Below are 15,630 nucleotides of genomic sequence, written 5' to 3' on the forward strand. Positions count from 1 at the left end.
TGTGAAAAAAGGAGGGTCGAAAGAGATAGTGCTGTGGTTAAGGCGCTTGCTTTGCATGCAGCCAAACCTGGTTTGATCCCTAGCACTGTGTATAGTTCCTCAGGCACCACCAGGAATGATCTCTGATCACAGAGTCCCGAATAAGCCCTGGGGACTGGTGAGTGTGGACTTGTGAACAAAGTATGGAAAGAAAAGAAGTCGTCTGGCTCGACAGGCTGAGTCCATGCTTGGCATGCAGGAGGCCCAGGTGTGGCTCTCCTCTCCACTCCAGTCCCATCCTGAATGGGTTCTTTTTCCTACCTCTAGACACTTAAAATGCTAAGTTAGAGTCTCAAATTAATAACTTCAATAGGATTATGACTCAGGTTAGTGTTAATAGCAAACAGGGTATGTCCACCTTTGGCTTAGATTACTTGGATGTTATATTAGATCAGGGAATTCCATCTTAGCTATATTAAGTTTGCTTCTCTAATTCTAAAGTAATATTTGAAACACTAGAGAACCAGAAGTATAACTCATGAGTAGACCACTTATCTTGCATTTGTGATTCCCTGGGTTCGATCCACAACACACTGGGGGAGAGGAAAAAAAGATTTAAAACACTGGCAGTTCATTTTAGCATCATGTTGTCAGAGAACTCAAACTAACACAAATGGTTGTATTCTTCATTAGATGCTCAGCTAGTTCACTGGGCCAAGAGGTGGGGATTTGGCCAAGCAAAGCTAATCTACCAGCTGGCAGTGACATGCCTTGGTGGAAAAGGAATGGAGTCAATAAGATTTCCCAAAGAAATCTGAAATGGGAGTGGTCCTCACTCATCCGTCAAGTATAGTCGTTTTTGTAGGGATGGAGATAAGAGAAGTGCCAATATTTGAAGCTTTTTGTAGCAGATTACTCCTTTAATTTCTCCCTTGGGTGCCAGATTTTCTCTTCTAGGCACAATTCCCTCATATATTTTTTAATTGTAAAGAGGCACGTGCCATGTGAGCTACAAATTGAGTCTATGTGAATAAAAGTTCGTGTTAAAAATCAAATAAAACATGCAGCAACGTGAATCTGACACATTTAATAGCTTGCATAATTGTTATTATGGTGCTTGGTAGTTAAGGCTTAAATGATAAGCAGTTTCCATAAATTACTGTAATTACTATTACTTCTGCTTAATAACTCAGTGTTTCTGCGGTCAATTGGAGGAAGTATGGTTTTGGTAAGGAGAAAGCATATTTGTGATGGTCCCCTCCGTACCAAAGGGAGACGTTGGTGGACAGGACAGGTAGCTACCAGTGTTCTTTGCCTCTTCTTTATTTCAGGAAAAGCCTCAGAACAACTGAGAGGCTTTGGAAAGGAAAATATCCACCAGGTCCACACAAGTAATAATGGCAGGACTAAGGTTTACGTCAGAGTGTCTTGAACCCCTGGTGTCCCAAACTCATAACACTTGGTACTCATCCTCACCATCACCATCATCATCATCATCATCATCATCATCATCATCATCATCATCTTTGTATCCCATTATCCCATTGATCGTTGACTTTCTCGAGCCGTCTCAGTACCGTCTCCATTCGTCCTAGCCCTGAGATTTTAGAAGCCTCTTTTTACTTGTCCTTCCCAACGGTGCTGCATGGAGGCTGTTTCAGGGGCAGGGAATGAGACCCGTCATTGTTACTGGTTTTGGCATATGAATACGCCACAGGAAGCTTGCCAGGCTCTCCTGTGCAGGCAGGAAACTCTCGGTAGCTTGCCAACTTCTCCAAAGGGGAGAATTAGGCTGTAAGATATTGTGAGGCCACAAAATGTCCACGCACTTCCGGGAGCTCGGTCTTACAATCTCTGGATGTTGGCCGTTGGTGGAATTACACAGTGGTGGGGCAGTTTCTGGGTGTGACCACCTAGCTGTTGGAAAGTGGGGGATCTGGGCGGAAGAGGCCCAGTCCTGATCTGAGCAGGCTTGGAGATCTTGGCCCCAGGTCCCACACACGTGGGTTCCTCTGCTGGTTCCTTCATGCGTGAGGCTCGTCCGAACATGTGGAGAGGGGCCTTGAGCATGGCTGTGGCTGGGTTCCGGAGGTCCTCGGCTGGGGGGGGGGGCTCTTGGTACTATAATAGTTAGGTTTTCTGTATATATAAAATGCAATCTAAAATAGAAAGTGAAAGACTAGAACACATGTTTGCAGGGGTTCAATGCCTGGCACCACATGCTCCCCTGAGTATTGCTAGGTTGACCCCTTAGTGCCACTCGGTATTGTCCCCAAAACAAGAAGATAATGAGAGGGGCTAGAGAGGTAGTACAGCAGGTGGGGTGCTTGCCTTGCACAGGGCTGACCCTGGTTCGACTCCTGGGGCCACATATGGTCCCTGAACACCTCTAAGCCCTGAGCACTACTGGCTATAGTCCAAAACCAAAAAAATTAATTTTAAAAAAAGAACATGAAATTGCTGGGTTATGTGGAAGCTCAATTCCTAATATTTTGAGGAATGTCCATATTGTCTTCCCAAGACTGGACCGGTTGACCTTCTAACCAACAGTGCATGAGGTCCCTTTTTCTCCACGTGCTGACAGTGGTGGTGGTTCTTTTTGATGTGTGTCTCTATAGTGTGAGATGATACCTCATTCTTGTTTTAATTTGCATCTCTTTGATGGCAAGTGATAACAGCATTTTTTCTTAATGCCTTTTTGCCATTTGCATTTCTTCTTTGAGAAAGTTTCTGTTCATCTCTTCTTCCCGTTATTTGAAGGGGTTGGATGTTTTTTTCTTGTAAAGTTCTACCAGTGCCTTTATATATCTGGGGAACCAACTTTTTATCGGATGAACGGTGGGTAAATAATTTCTCCCAGTCCGTGAGCTGTTATTGTATTCTGGCCTTGATTTCCTTTAGGTACAGAGGTTCTTGGCTGGAGCGATAGCACAGTGGTTGGGCATTCACCTTTCATGCGGCCAACCTGAGTTTGATTCCTCCGCCCCTCTCAGAGAGCCCGGCAAGCTACCGAGAGTATCGAGCCCTCTCGGCAGAGCCTGGCAAGCTATGCATGTGTATTGGATATGCCAAAGACAGTAACAATAAGTCTCTCAATGAGAGACGTTACTGGTGCCCACTCCAAATCGATGAGCAAAGGGATGACAGTGACAGAGGTTCTTAATTTAATGTAGTTCCATCTGTTTATCTTTGCTTCCATTTGCTTGGTCAGTAAGGTTTCACCTTTAAAGATACTTCTGACTTCAGTGTCAGAGGTCATGGAGAGTTCTGCCTACATTTTCCTCTATATATACCTTGTGGATTCCAGTCTGATATTGAGGTCTTTAATCCATTTTGATTTGACTTTTGTGCATGACATATTGCATGTGACCGATCAGTTTTTCTAGCACCACTTATTGAAGAGGCTTTCCTTACTTCACTTCATATTTTTTGCTTCTTTTTCAAAGATTAACTGACCATATATCTGAGGATCTGGTTTGAATTTTCAATTCTATTTCATTGATCTGAGTGTGTGTCTTTATTCCAGTAGCACTGTAGCACTGTCGTCCCATTGTTCATCAATTTGCTCGAGCGGGCACCAGTGATGTCTCCATTGTGAGACTTGTTGTTACTGTCTTTGGCATATCGAATACGCCACAGGGAGCTTGCCAAGCTCTGACGTGGGGGATATTCTCATAGCTTGCTGGGCTCTGTAGCGGGACGGAGGAATTAAACCCGGGTCGGCTGTGTGCAAGGCAAACACCCTACCCGCTGTGCTATCGCTCCAGTCCTTTATTCCCGTACCGTACTGTTTCAATTCCTGTTGCTTTATAGTAAGTTTGAAGCAGTCCTCAGGAATCACTTGCCTCAACTTCAAACTTACTATAAAGCAACAGGAATTGAAACAGTCCTGAGGACTGCTTTGGCTATTGGGGGACAGGGGATGGGCATGGAGGAAAGTTATTGTTCCATACAAATTTCAGGAGTGTTGGATCTTTTTGAAAAGTGTCATGGGCTTCCTTATAGGGATTGTGTTGAATCTATATAATGCTTTGGGGAGTATTACCATTTTGATGATGTTAATCCATCCAATCCATGAGCCTAAAAGGGTGGGAGGGTGGAGGAGAAGGAAGAAAAAAAAAGTGCCATCGAGGGAGGATGGGGGTGGAGGGGGTGGAGGGAAATTAAGGACATTGGTGGAGGGATGTGGACACTAGTAAAGGGATTGTTGTTTGAACATTGTATGCCTGAAACTCAATCATGAGTAACTTTTTAACTCTGTAATTCATAGTGATTCGAAAAAAGAAATTAAAAGATCAGAAAAAAGAATGTGAAAGATAGAGATTTTACTCACTAACCAGTACTAGGAACTAATTCTAAGTTGTCTCATTTCTATAGTGATCAGGTTTCTTGTCAAACTTCAAGCTATTAGTTTCATAGAGAAAAAATTGTGTGTGTGTGTGTGTGTGTGTGTGTGTGTGTGATGGGTGAGATGGCAGTGACCTAAGTGCAGGTCTAAAAAATACTTTATTGCCCAGAGAGAAGAAATATCATAAATGACAGGGTATGGCATATACTGTTGAACTTGCAGGAGAAACTTCTAATCAGTTGTGGCACCAAACACTTTCCCTATCAGCTGTTCTTTTGCTCAAAGGATTCTTAGATAGTTGTCACTGGACAGGAAAAAAGCATAAGGCAGACTTCAAGTTGCTCCTTGGGAAATGGGTCAGGCTAACACTAATATTAATGAGTTCTCCAGCACTGGACATCTAAGTCACTTATCCCAAATCACTTTAACAACACTCAGCCTGGGAAAGTAGGCTGTGGCTGGTTGGCTGAGTGAATAGGAGGGGAAGGGCAGGTGTGGTGAGATGAGAGGCAGAGCACAATTAATATGAGGAGGATGGTAGGATGGTATCTCACTAATTTAGCAATTTGGTCATCTCTTGTGATAAGACACAGTTTTAAGGTAGAGAACAGAGTGATTGTTGTAGGAGTTGAGGGGAAAAGGGAAAAAAGGTCTAATTAAAAAACAAAAGAAGTGTGTTAGAATATTGATATATCCTGTTGGTGAAGGTGGTATATGGTCTCATATGTCAGGTCTTATATGCTTATGTAAAAAACAGAATTGTAAGCGTTAAAAAAAAGGGAGTTTTTTTTTTTTTAAGTAAACAGATTTTATTTAGAGGCTTTTTGAGGGAAGGAGGAAGGGATAAGTGGAAGAGAGAATAGTAAGAGTAACGCGCTCAAGAGAGAATGCAGGCTTCTCCAAGGGTGGAGAGAGCCCCTACACACATCCTAGCACTAGACACGAAAGCATGAAAGTACACATCTGAAGAGGGGAGATGCGGGCGACACATGTGCTCAGGCACATGGGCGCAAGCAGCACATGGGCTCAGGCAGCATATGCATGCCAAAAAAGTGAGTTCCAATGTGTGCAAAATGAGTTTTGTCTTACGCATTTGTCATTGCTGATTTAATTATGCACTTCACATTGTATGTCATTGTCTAAAATTTTCACTATCTAAATATAAAGATTGTATTTAAAAGGATGTGTTTGTATTTAAAAGGAAGTGCTTGGAGTATGGAGAACACTTAAGATGTTCTTCTAGTTAGAAAAAAGATGTGCCTTAAAATATCAAGGTACAAGTGAATTATAATTATGGCCTGAGTTCACTTTCATTTTTTGCAGATGATTATGTCTCTTCTTGACTGTATCGTCTCACTGAGTGTTACTTAATAATGATGACTAGTTTCTGGCCACAAGCTAGTGAGGAGTCCTTTATAATCTGTTTTTCGTACCATCTCAGTTCATATATATACATATGTGTATATATATGTGTGTACATATACATATTATATCCATCTTTGCCTTTTCTCCCAACATTTTACTCTTCTTTATTTTCATCAACAAAGGGGGCGAAAATCAACTTAGAGAAAAATCTGCTTTGAGTGTTCTCTATGACTTTGTTGCTTTAAAGATTTCATTACAAATTATTTCTTGATTAGTGAAAGCAATTCATGTTGTATTAGTTGTGATCATTTAGAATTTAAAAAGTAACAGGCTTTATCTTAACATTATGTATGATTTGTGATTCTTTGGGTTGAATAGATATATTTTAGCTTTTTGCTGTGGGTGACAGTAGATGATGTCAGATTAAATTTAAATTGATCTCTCAGTGTTCCTCTCTGGTGCATGTGCAATTTCTTCAGCACCAGAGAACCTTTCAAAGGCGCTCTGTCAATACCTTACCTGACAGTCATTTGTATCTGTAAACTGTGCACTTGGCACCTGCTGGTCTCTGTTGCATTGGAGCTAGTGGGGAGCCGAAGTGGGTGTACAATGAAGTTATTGGTTGGTACATCTCAGTGGGAGTTATTGAAGGGAAGAAACAACATTTGCAGGGCTTCAAGAGAAGAGGGGAAAAAAAAGAAACATAATATTAACATAAGATAGCTACTCTGTACAACCCAAAACATAATGATTTTAAAGACCCAGTCAATCCTATTGAAAGAATTCAAGTTCTTTAAGACCTGCATTTTAATTCTTATAACTGTCACTGTCATCCCGTTGCTCATCGATTTGTTCAAGCGGGCACCAGTAACGTCTCTCATTGAGAGACTTATTGTTACTATTTTTGGCATATCCAATATGCACGGGTAGCTTATAACAGGTATGAAAAATAGAAGGTTTCTGTTTTAAATACGTAATGAAGTTTCAAGGTATCAATTCATATGAGCAGAAACTTAAAATAATGGGGGAAATGCTTAATTTTTGCAGAAATACACATTAAAAGTGTCTTTTACTTAACAAGTTATTAAAACTTTTTTTTTTTTTTTGGTTTTGGGCCACACCTGGCAGTGCTCAGGGCCCTAGGCCAGTGATACTGGGAGAATTGTGCAGTGTTCAGACTTGAACCCGGGCCTCCTGCATGTAAAGTATGTGCTCAGCTCCCTGAGTTATCTCTCTGTCCCCTCAAAACAAATTTAATAAGAAATGGCAAATGTGCTTTAAGACTTTAATATGAAGCCCGCCATAGCCATGCCACCGGACTCCGCCCCAGGCTGTTTCACTCAGGGTGCCCCAGAGTGGGGCGGATGAGAGCCCTCCCTGCCGCAAAGGACCCAGCCCCAGCAGCCAAAACACCTCCACACCCCAACCGCCACCACGCCCAAGGCCGCTCCCCACATGCTTGGGCCAAGCCTCATGCACGAGTGACCGTATTCCTAGGCTGCACGGCCGCATCATGAGACACTCCCTACCCATTCTCCAAGAGTGCCACGCCACATTTAATGGGGTACAGAGAGTAGACAACCAACCATAGAGGGAAATATATACATATATGCATATATACATATTTTCTGATACATATACGAAAGCTCACATCACTCACCTTTTAACAACATACTAGTGTTATCCTAAAGAATGTCTTAATGGCCCCTGCCAAAATAGAACAATCTTTACACTGTTTCCCCTACGGATACTTTTCTGTAGCATTTTCAGCGGGTTTCCATAACAGACGATACAAAATATGTTATTTTGGTTGTGCTTTGGAACAGGGATTGGGGTTTGGGATGGAAACATCCCAAATATGGTGGTGGGGAGGTGTAATGGTAGGATTGGTGTTTGAATATTAAATGTAACCAACTATTGTGAACTACCTTATAAAATTTTTAAAAAATTTAAAAATTACCCCGAAAGCCTTAAGAATACAAAACAACCACCCCCCCAAAAAGAAACCCCGTGAGTACAAATAGCACCAAAATCGATGTTTTGTAGATAGAATTTGCTCACGCTTTGTCAAGACTTCTTATTCTCTAAGCTAATAAACCGTCTTTATTAGCTATAATTCATGGGACTGATCTAAAGAAAAAAAGACAGATATGTCCTGCCTGTGTGCTGCGCGTTTGCTTCTGCATAATTGGTAACAAAGGCAATGAAGTCAGTGGAGAGTGAGTTGTATTGGTTCATATGTTATTTTTCCTCAGGCTGTTTCGAAGCCATCGGGGAAAGCTTTTTTCCATTATAGGGGAATGCCTTTGTATTAGAGCGAAGACCTCCCCCCAAAGGCAGTGGGGTGGGCGCATAGCTCTCGGGGGCAGTGAAGCTGCATGTGCAGTTGAAAAAACTGTGCAGAAATTTCCCTATGCTGAGAAAAATTACGAGAAGACTGGGCCGGGGACATGGCTCAAGGGGCCGAGCACATGCTCTGCTGGCCGTGGGCTCTGGCCCCAGCACTGCATCAGAGAGCAGCTCCTGAGAACCACAGGGTGTGTGCTGCACCCCCTACCCCCCAAAAGAGTAAACCCAACACCAACACTTCTACCCTGGCTTAGATGCATTTGATAACTGGTTCTGTTGGTAGTGAATGCTCTCAAGAACCTTCATCTCAAAAAATCATTTGAAATCTTCCCGTTTAGCGAGTCGCAGCAGGCCGACGGGCCCAGACCCTTGCACCAGCTGAATGGTGCAGTGAGTTTTCTTCCAGCTGTCAGTACTATACAAAGTCATGAAGCTTTAAGTGGCTCGCCCATAACCACCTGATCCCATAGTTCCTATTTTTAGTTCATTTTTGAAAATAGAACCAAAGGTTTTTTAGTTGCATGTGTTAGTTAAGAAAAAATTCTCATACCTGTTAATGTCCAGGTATGAGAATGGTTAAGTAAATTTTAGGACCGTATCTTCAAAGACTCTGAAAAATGATAGAGACATTTAACTCTTTTTGTGAAATAAGTACCAGAAAAGAGTGCCAGACTGCTCTGTGCATGCCTGCACACGTGCACGTGTGTGTTTGTGTGTGTGTGTGTGTGTGTGTGTGTGTGTGTCTTTGCTTGGGTGAGGCATACTCAGTGGTGCTTAGGACTTGGTCTTGGCTCTATGTGTGGAGATGACTCTTAGAAGTGAGTGGGACTGTATGTGGTCCTGGGGATCAAACTGAGATCGACTGTGCATACACTGCTGAGTTTCAAATATCAAGATTACAGTGATGTATAAATGCTCAACATACGGATGCCTAACATTTTATGGTAGGAGGGTAGGATTAAAGGTTTCCTCTTCTTTTCTTTTCTTTTCTTTTCTTTTCTTTTCTTTTCTTTTCTTTTCTTTTCTCTTCTCTTCTCTTCTCTTCTCTACTCTTCTTTTCTTTTCTTTCCCTCCCCTCCCCCCTCTCTTTCCCTTTCTTTCTCTTTCTCCCTCCCTTCCTCACTTCCTTCCTTCCTCACTTCCTTCCTTCCTTCCTTCCTTCCTTCCTTCCTTCCTTCCTTCCTTCCTTCCTTCCTTCCTTCCTTCCTTCCTTCCTTCCTTCCTTCCTTCCTTCCTTCCTTTCTGTGCTCAGGGGACAATTTGGCATGCTAGGGATGGAACCAGTGTCTCAGCTGCAAGCTAGACAAACAGACATCTTAACCTTTACACTAGCTCTCTGGCCTAAGAGATACATTTTAAAAAATGTTTTTCTCTTACAAGTTACAAAGTTGGTAAAAGAGAAGTCCATTTAAGTAATTTAACCTGAATTATTACTGATCATTTTCTTTAGAATTCCCGGAAAACTCAAGCAGTTTGTGTTTGACTTACATTCTGGAAAACTACACAGAGAATTCCACCATGGTCCAGAACCAACTGACACAGCCCCAGGAGAAAAGGTAAGACCTTGTTTTTCAGTGGCAGCTCTTTCCCCCCTTTTTTAGTTCAAGTGCAAAGGATCTAGAGATTTTATACATAAACTTGAGTTTCTAATCTTCAATATCCTTGTAAAGATATTCTGAAAAGACAGGAGGCCTAGGTTGGACCTACGCATGGGAGGCCTAGATTTGACCCCAGCTCCTCATGGTCCCGGGAGTAACCCCTGAACACCACTAGGTGTGACCTGAAAACATTAAAAACAATTCAGACATGGACTGGAGCCCCTGTACAGAGGGGAGGGCGCTTGCCTTGCATGTGGCCAACCTGGGTTTGATCCCTGGCACCCCATTTAGTCCCCTGATCCTGCCACGGTGATCCCTGAGCGCACAGCCAGGGGTAAGTCCTGAGCACTGCCGAGTCTGGCCCAGAAACAAAAACAAGAAAACTCTCTAGCGTGAACAAACTCTAAAAACACTCAGCTCTTTTTTTGTTTTTACCAAAAAACCAGCCACCTTAAGTGGCGATTGTGCTATCTCTGTCGCCTGCCCTGGAAAGTATGTAGGCCGAAGGGGTTTGTTTCCTCCCACAAACCTCAGCAACTGTCCCCAGGTCAGTAGTTATTGGTTCTGTGGCTGCCCTGCCCGGGAGAATCTGAGTGAAGACATTTGAATTGAAAAAAGCAGGATTTCAGATAACCTGTGTCTTTTGCATATAGCCACCTAATTTATTTATTAAGCAGTTTATTATAGGGCAAGTATCACTCACCTAATATTCTTATTAATATATCATAATATCATAGAATACATTGGTATAAAAATGTTTTGTTCTTTCTACCATAGGAAGACCAAGATGTGGCAAGCAGTCCGCCAGAAAGCTCCTTCCAGAAGCTCGCGCCCAGCGAATATAGGTATACTTTATTGAGGGATCGAGATGAGCTTTAAAAACTTGAAAAACAATTTGCAAGCCTTTCAAACAGCAGCATCATTGTATGTGGTGGAAATAGTAAACCTATATTTTCATAATTCTATGTGTATTTTTATTTTGAATAAACTGAAAGAAGTTTTGGGTTTTTAATTTTTTTTCTCCCCCTGACTCTGAATGCATCATGTCATTAATATAGCTCCATTCAAAAAAAAAAAAAATCTGCTGGGTTAAAAAAAGAATTTTTTTCCAGAGGCCTCTCTTTGCTTTAAATCTGCCTTGTAAATTTTTTTTTATAAATCAAGTGAAAGGCGACATTGCCAGAAACATACCATTTACTTGCACTACTAGGTTAGGGAGGGTTTTAGGGATGTTTCCTATGGACATTTTCTTTCTTTCTTTTTTTTTTTTCTTTGCATATGATCAATTCTGTAGGAACTTCATTATCACAGTCCTTAAAGCCAACGGGTCTATATTCTGGATACTTGGGTGGGGAATAAATTCAAATTTTCACACTGTGTATTGTGTTTTACTGATTTGATCAGGTATTGCTTATGAAAATTCCATAGGGGTATTTTTTTTTAATTTTTAATGTGTAATTTAAACATACCACGAAGAGGAGGAGAGCCATAAGCTAGAACATTTGGCAGGAACTGTCCTTATGAATTAAGAACAAGAAAATGAAAAGTGTTATTAAATTTCTATGTGTTTGTCTGACAAAGCAACATATGGATGGTATTTAGAATTTGAATTATATGTAAATCGGGGAAAGGGGGATACTCTGGAGCAAGTTGCCAGTATTGAACTAGATGACTTTCAAGGCTCTCCTATCATGCTATTCTATTTCCAAAGAGAAAAACCAGCAGAGAAATGGTATTTTAAGAATTCTAATCTTTTATTTTTTTGTTGTTGTTGTTGTCTTGTAGTGTCTTGTTATAGCTATGTAGTTGAAAAACAATAAGGCACATATGTTTTTCAGTTTTTTCATTGTCAAATGTTAGAGGACCCTGTCCCCTCTAGATGCCCTGATTTCCTGGGCCTGCTGAGTCCAGTCAAATGGGTCCCCGTGCCAGGCCTCAATACTGCCAGGGAATCAAACTGAGGGAGAGGACCCTCCGTGTCATATATCAGGAAGCCCAATGCCAGAGGAGAGGCAGCTCCCAAACTGCCTTTGCTCTGGGTCTGGGTTGGTGCTATAGGCCAAGAGTCATTTTATACTTGGAGTCTAAGTCAATCCCAGTTTGGGGAAAGATTATTTTTAAGCTTAAAAAGGCTGACCCATGTGCCATTATATGTAGTATGTAATATATGTAACATCTTCCAGTTCTTTTAAAATAAAGTGAATATTTATAATGGATATTTAATGATTGTTATTTTTAAAAGTCAACCTAGGGTTCTTAGTTATGCATGACTTACTCATCGTTTCGCTGAAAATCATGTTAATAATGTAACAAGGGGCATGTTTAGTATATTTTATCAGATTAACTAGAAAAGCAGGACAGAGCTTCCTAAAGACTGGCCCCGTAGTTTTGTTCTTGTCATTGTTTGGACTCAATAATGAAGTCAGTGTTGCAGTCTGCCTGGACCAACTCTAAGGATAGGCTGAACTGAAGAAATCGGAATGAAAATTCACAGACGGTCAACAAGTTGCTAAACAAAACCGAGAGCAGCACCCTGCAATTCACTGGAGTGAATTTGTAATTTTATAATTGGCTTTAAAAAATAAGAAGCAAGCAAAAGAGAAAGATTATACTCACAAATCGGGTTGCAGAGAACGTGATACAGAAGGCCTGCAGGAGCATGTGTTTAATGAGATATGAGATAATCCAGTGGCTGTTTAAGAAGTGACTCTTAAGAAGAGAGCGATAGCGTGAATGCTTACCAGAACGTAGACCCGAGCCCTGCCACAGTCATACTTCAAGCCATCCAGGACAAAGATACTACGTTTTGTGACAGTCTCCAGTAGCTGGCATTCATTTCTAGACACAGGTGTCATTATCAAACGTTACTGAATAAAATTCACGGCATCTGACAGAATTTTTGCACTCTTGAAGGGCTCAGCACTTATTGCCTCAGTTTTCTTTCCTTTGGTGCCAGGACCTCATCCAGGGCGAAGCATGTGCTCCCCAACTGGTCTCCATTCCAGGCCCATTGGCATCATCCCATTAAAAACAAACAAACCCCCATTAGCAAGCATAAGTGCATTCTATGAAAAATAACCAGTAAGAACAGGAGGTTTTTAAAACAGGTGCTAAGCTTGGTGGAGACTTGGGTCTGAGAGTAGCCTTCAGCTGTTTGAAAAGCTACCTCGGGGCTAGAGCAATAGCACAGCAGGTAGGGCGATGGCCGACCCAGGTTCGATTCCCAGCATCCCATATGAGCCCCTGAGCACTGCCAGGAGTAATTCCTGAGTGCATGAACCAGGACTAATCCCTGTGCATCACCAGGTGTCACCCTAAAAGAAAAAAAAAAAAGGCTGTCTTTTTGGATCCCAGAGATCCATCTAGAATCAGAAGTCATGGGGGAGCAAATTTCAGTGTTGTATTCATTCAGTGCAAGTTTATTAACTCTGTTCTTTCTATGTGATGGGTACAAAGATCAGTAGAGCATAAATACCACCTTGGAGTTGCCTACAGTCTAGTTGGACAGACATAGATAAATAATAATAGACGTTATAGATGTTAAGACAAAAGGAAATAGTTTAATAGGGCATAAAGGAGCAGTTAAGAAGGTTTCAGTGAGACTATTACTATGAGTTTTTAAGAAACGATAATAGGCATTTGTCAGGAGGTAGGGCTCTTGGAGGAAATCTGAGTAGAGTTAGGAAACAGCAAACTGCATTAGAGAAAGTAAGTTCTTACCCTAGGGTTAGTGCTGAGGGCAGAGCAGTGGAGGCCTGTGACTTGGGAAAAGAGAAAGGATTGGAGAAAGAAAAGGACTGATTATAAAGGACCTTGTGTCAAGCTAAGATGTTTGTAGTATCTTACAGGCAGTGGAACACTGCCAACAAATTCGAAACATCAAGGTGTGTTCATGTTTAAGAGAAAATACTGTGGGAGCAGGTAAAGGTGTGATGAAATGTGTCCTGCCGGGGAGAGACAGTGACTGGCACAAAGACAGTGACAGCACAGGAGAGGAACAGGAGGAAAGGACGCAGGACGCATGCGGAGGCAAATCCCATGGGATTTGTTTCCAGCTGGGTGTAGAAAGAACTTCCAGGAATCTGAAACTCATGATTTAGACCATTGGAGAGTATTGCAGGTGGAATTCTTCACTCTTCCAATCTACCCTGGGCCTCAGGTGCCTCAGCCTGGAGAAAGGGATGTAAGTGTTAGACAAAGAACACAGTCGAGTCACAGATCAAAACCAGAAATATGTCTCTCTGCTTCTCAGACTGCTACCTTTTCCAGTTTTTTAAAAATTACACCAGCAGTGAGTGGATCATAAAGGGATGAAACTATCTCTAGTTGAAATTCTTTATACATATATATTTTGGGGGAGGGTTGTTAAATGAACCTTGAGAGTTAACTAGTTAATGAAAAGGCATCTCAGAGAGATCTCTGATAAAGATAGGTTGTTTTTAGGTTAAGATTATGTACAAATGCAAAAACTTTCATAATGAAGCCAAGAAGATGATAAATTTAAAACTGTTTGAAATGTTAAAGCTCAGAATGAGCTAAAGTTTGCAGAAAATGGGTAAGGTTGCTACGAAGGTTAAACAGTCAGAAAGAATTAATAAAGGAGTATAGTGAAATAATAACTCCCTTTCCCTCCCTACCCCCCTTCTGGTGGACAAAACTGACAAAATTGTAAAAAATAAGAGGCAAAATAATTTCCATCTAAAATAATTTTGGGTTTTTTGGATGCAAACTTTTGTTTCCCAGAAAGCTGCTAGAAGTTGTGAATGCTGTTTGCAGCTGTTAGGAATTTTTGAGAAAACATTAAAGATAGAAAGTGAGAGCAGACTCGATATGGACTCATAATATTCCTGTTTTCCAATTAGTTAATGACTAGCTACTTCTCTTAACATAGCTCATGAACCAAACTGAAATGTTAGTACTCCATATCTGGAGAACATATTCAAATAGAAATAAAACATTAATAAAATCACTTTTTATGCCCAATATTTAAAGACCCTGAAGACAATAAGTTGTTTCTGGATTTAAATTGTTTTATGCTGCTTATAACTGTTTTATGTGTTCACGAATAGAATCTCTGCTTGGCAACTGTTTTTTAGCTGTGTTGGAATTTTTGTATGTATTTCCAAGTAATAAAACTATATTTCTAAAATATTTCTATATTTGAGACTGTTTACTAATTCACTTTGTCATAAGCAATATATTGTGAACATTTTGCTCAGAGCCCATATGATAAGAACCACGAGCTTTTCTGATTTTATTGTTCCTTTTGAGATTATTGAATTTTCAGTCAGAACGGGAAGCTGTGGATAATTCAGACCTCTGGTTGGCACACACCAGCTCCTTCTTGATGGCACATCAGGAAAAACTGGCCTACGCTCAGACGTAAGGGTTTTGGAAGCACTAGAAGACATATAATACAGCTTACAAATCGTTTCTCTAAAATGCCCCTTTCTTCCCCTCCCTCATCTTGCCTAGTAAATTCCTTCTTATCCAATAACGTTCTCTTTCCAGGAGAATTATCTTCTCTGTGGTCCCAGGACTCTGTTAGACCAGAGTTTCTCAACCTTTCCCCCACAGGGTTCCCCCCCTCCACCCCAGTCATGTATTGTGCCTCCTCATTTATGCAGTTTTCACCTGTGGCCTCCTTGAGCTATTCTTGGGGCCATGTGTCCCCCAGTTGAGAAACATGGTTTAGAGTTCTAGTCTGATACATAAAGTTGGAAATATATTGCTTTCCCCTCCTTACAGTGCCTTGTAAGCAAATTCTCTTTATATTCCCAGAAACAGCACTGAAAGTGGTCAATAAATATCTGATTTAATACATAATGAACAAAGGAAGGGACAAAGGTCAAGAAAGCATCCCCCTAACTAGAATGGACCCGTGGGGCTCAACTGTGAGTCCCAGTGATCTGATGAGAATGTAGCACTGCACTGCAGTCCCATTGTTCATCGATTTGCTCGAGCAGGCACCAGTAACATCTCTATTATGAG

At 41.3% G+C, this 15,630-nt stretch overlaps 1 protein-coding gene across 2 annotated transcripts in view; it reads left to right on the plus strand.

Annotated features, from left to right (window-relative positions):
• The window catches only part of ERP44 (endoplasmic reticulum protein 44), a 78,987-nt gene extending 66,287 nt beyond the window's left edge, over positions 1-12,700 (plus strand). For both annotated transcript variants that reach the window (XM_055123849.1, XM_055123850.1), the window contains 2 exons: positions 9,492-9,597; positions 10,417-12,700. In XM_055123849.1, coding sequence (XP_054979824.1) covers positions 9,492-9,597; positions 10,417-10,518 — 208 coding nt within the window. In that variant the 3' untranslated portion in view covers positions 10,519-12,700. The remainder of the gene's footprint in view (positions 1-9,491; positions 9,598-10,416) is intronic.
• Positions 12,701-15,630: the final 2,930 nt, after the last annotated feature.

Source organism: Sorex araneus, chromosome 1, assembly GCF_027595985.1.
Source record: "Sorex araneus isolate mSorAra2 chromosome 1, mSorAra2.pri, whole genome shotgun sequence".
NCBI lineage: Eukaryota > Metazoa > Chordata > Mammalia > Eulipotyphla > Soricidae > Sorex > Sorex araneus.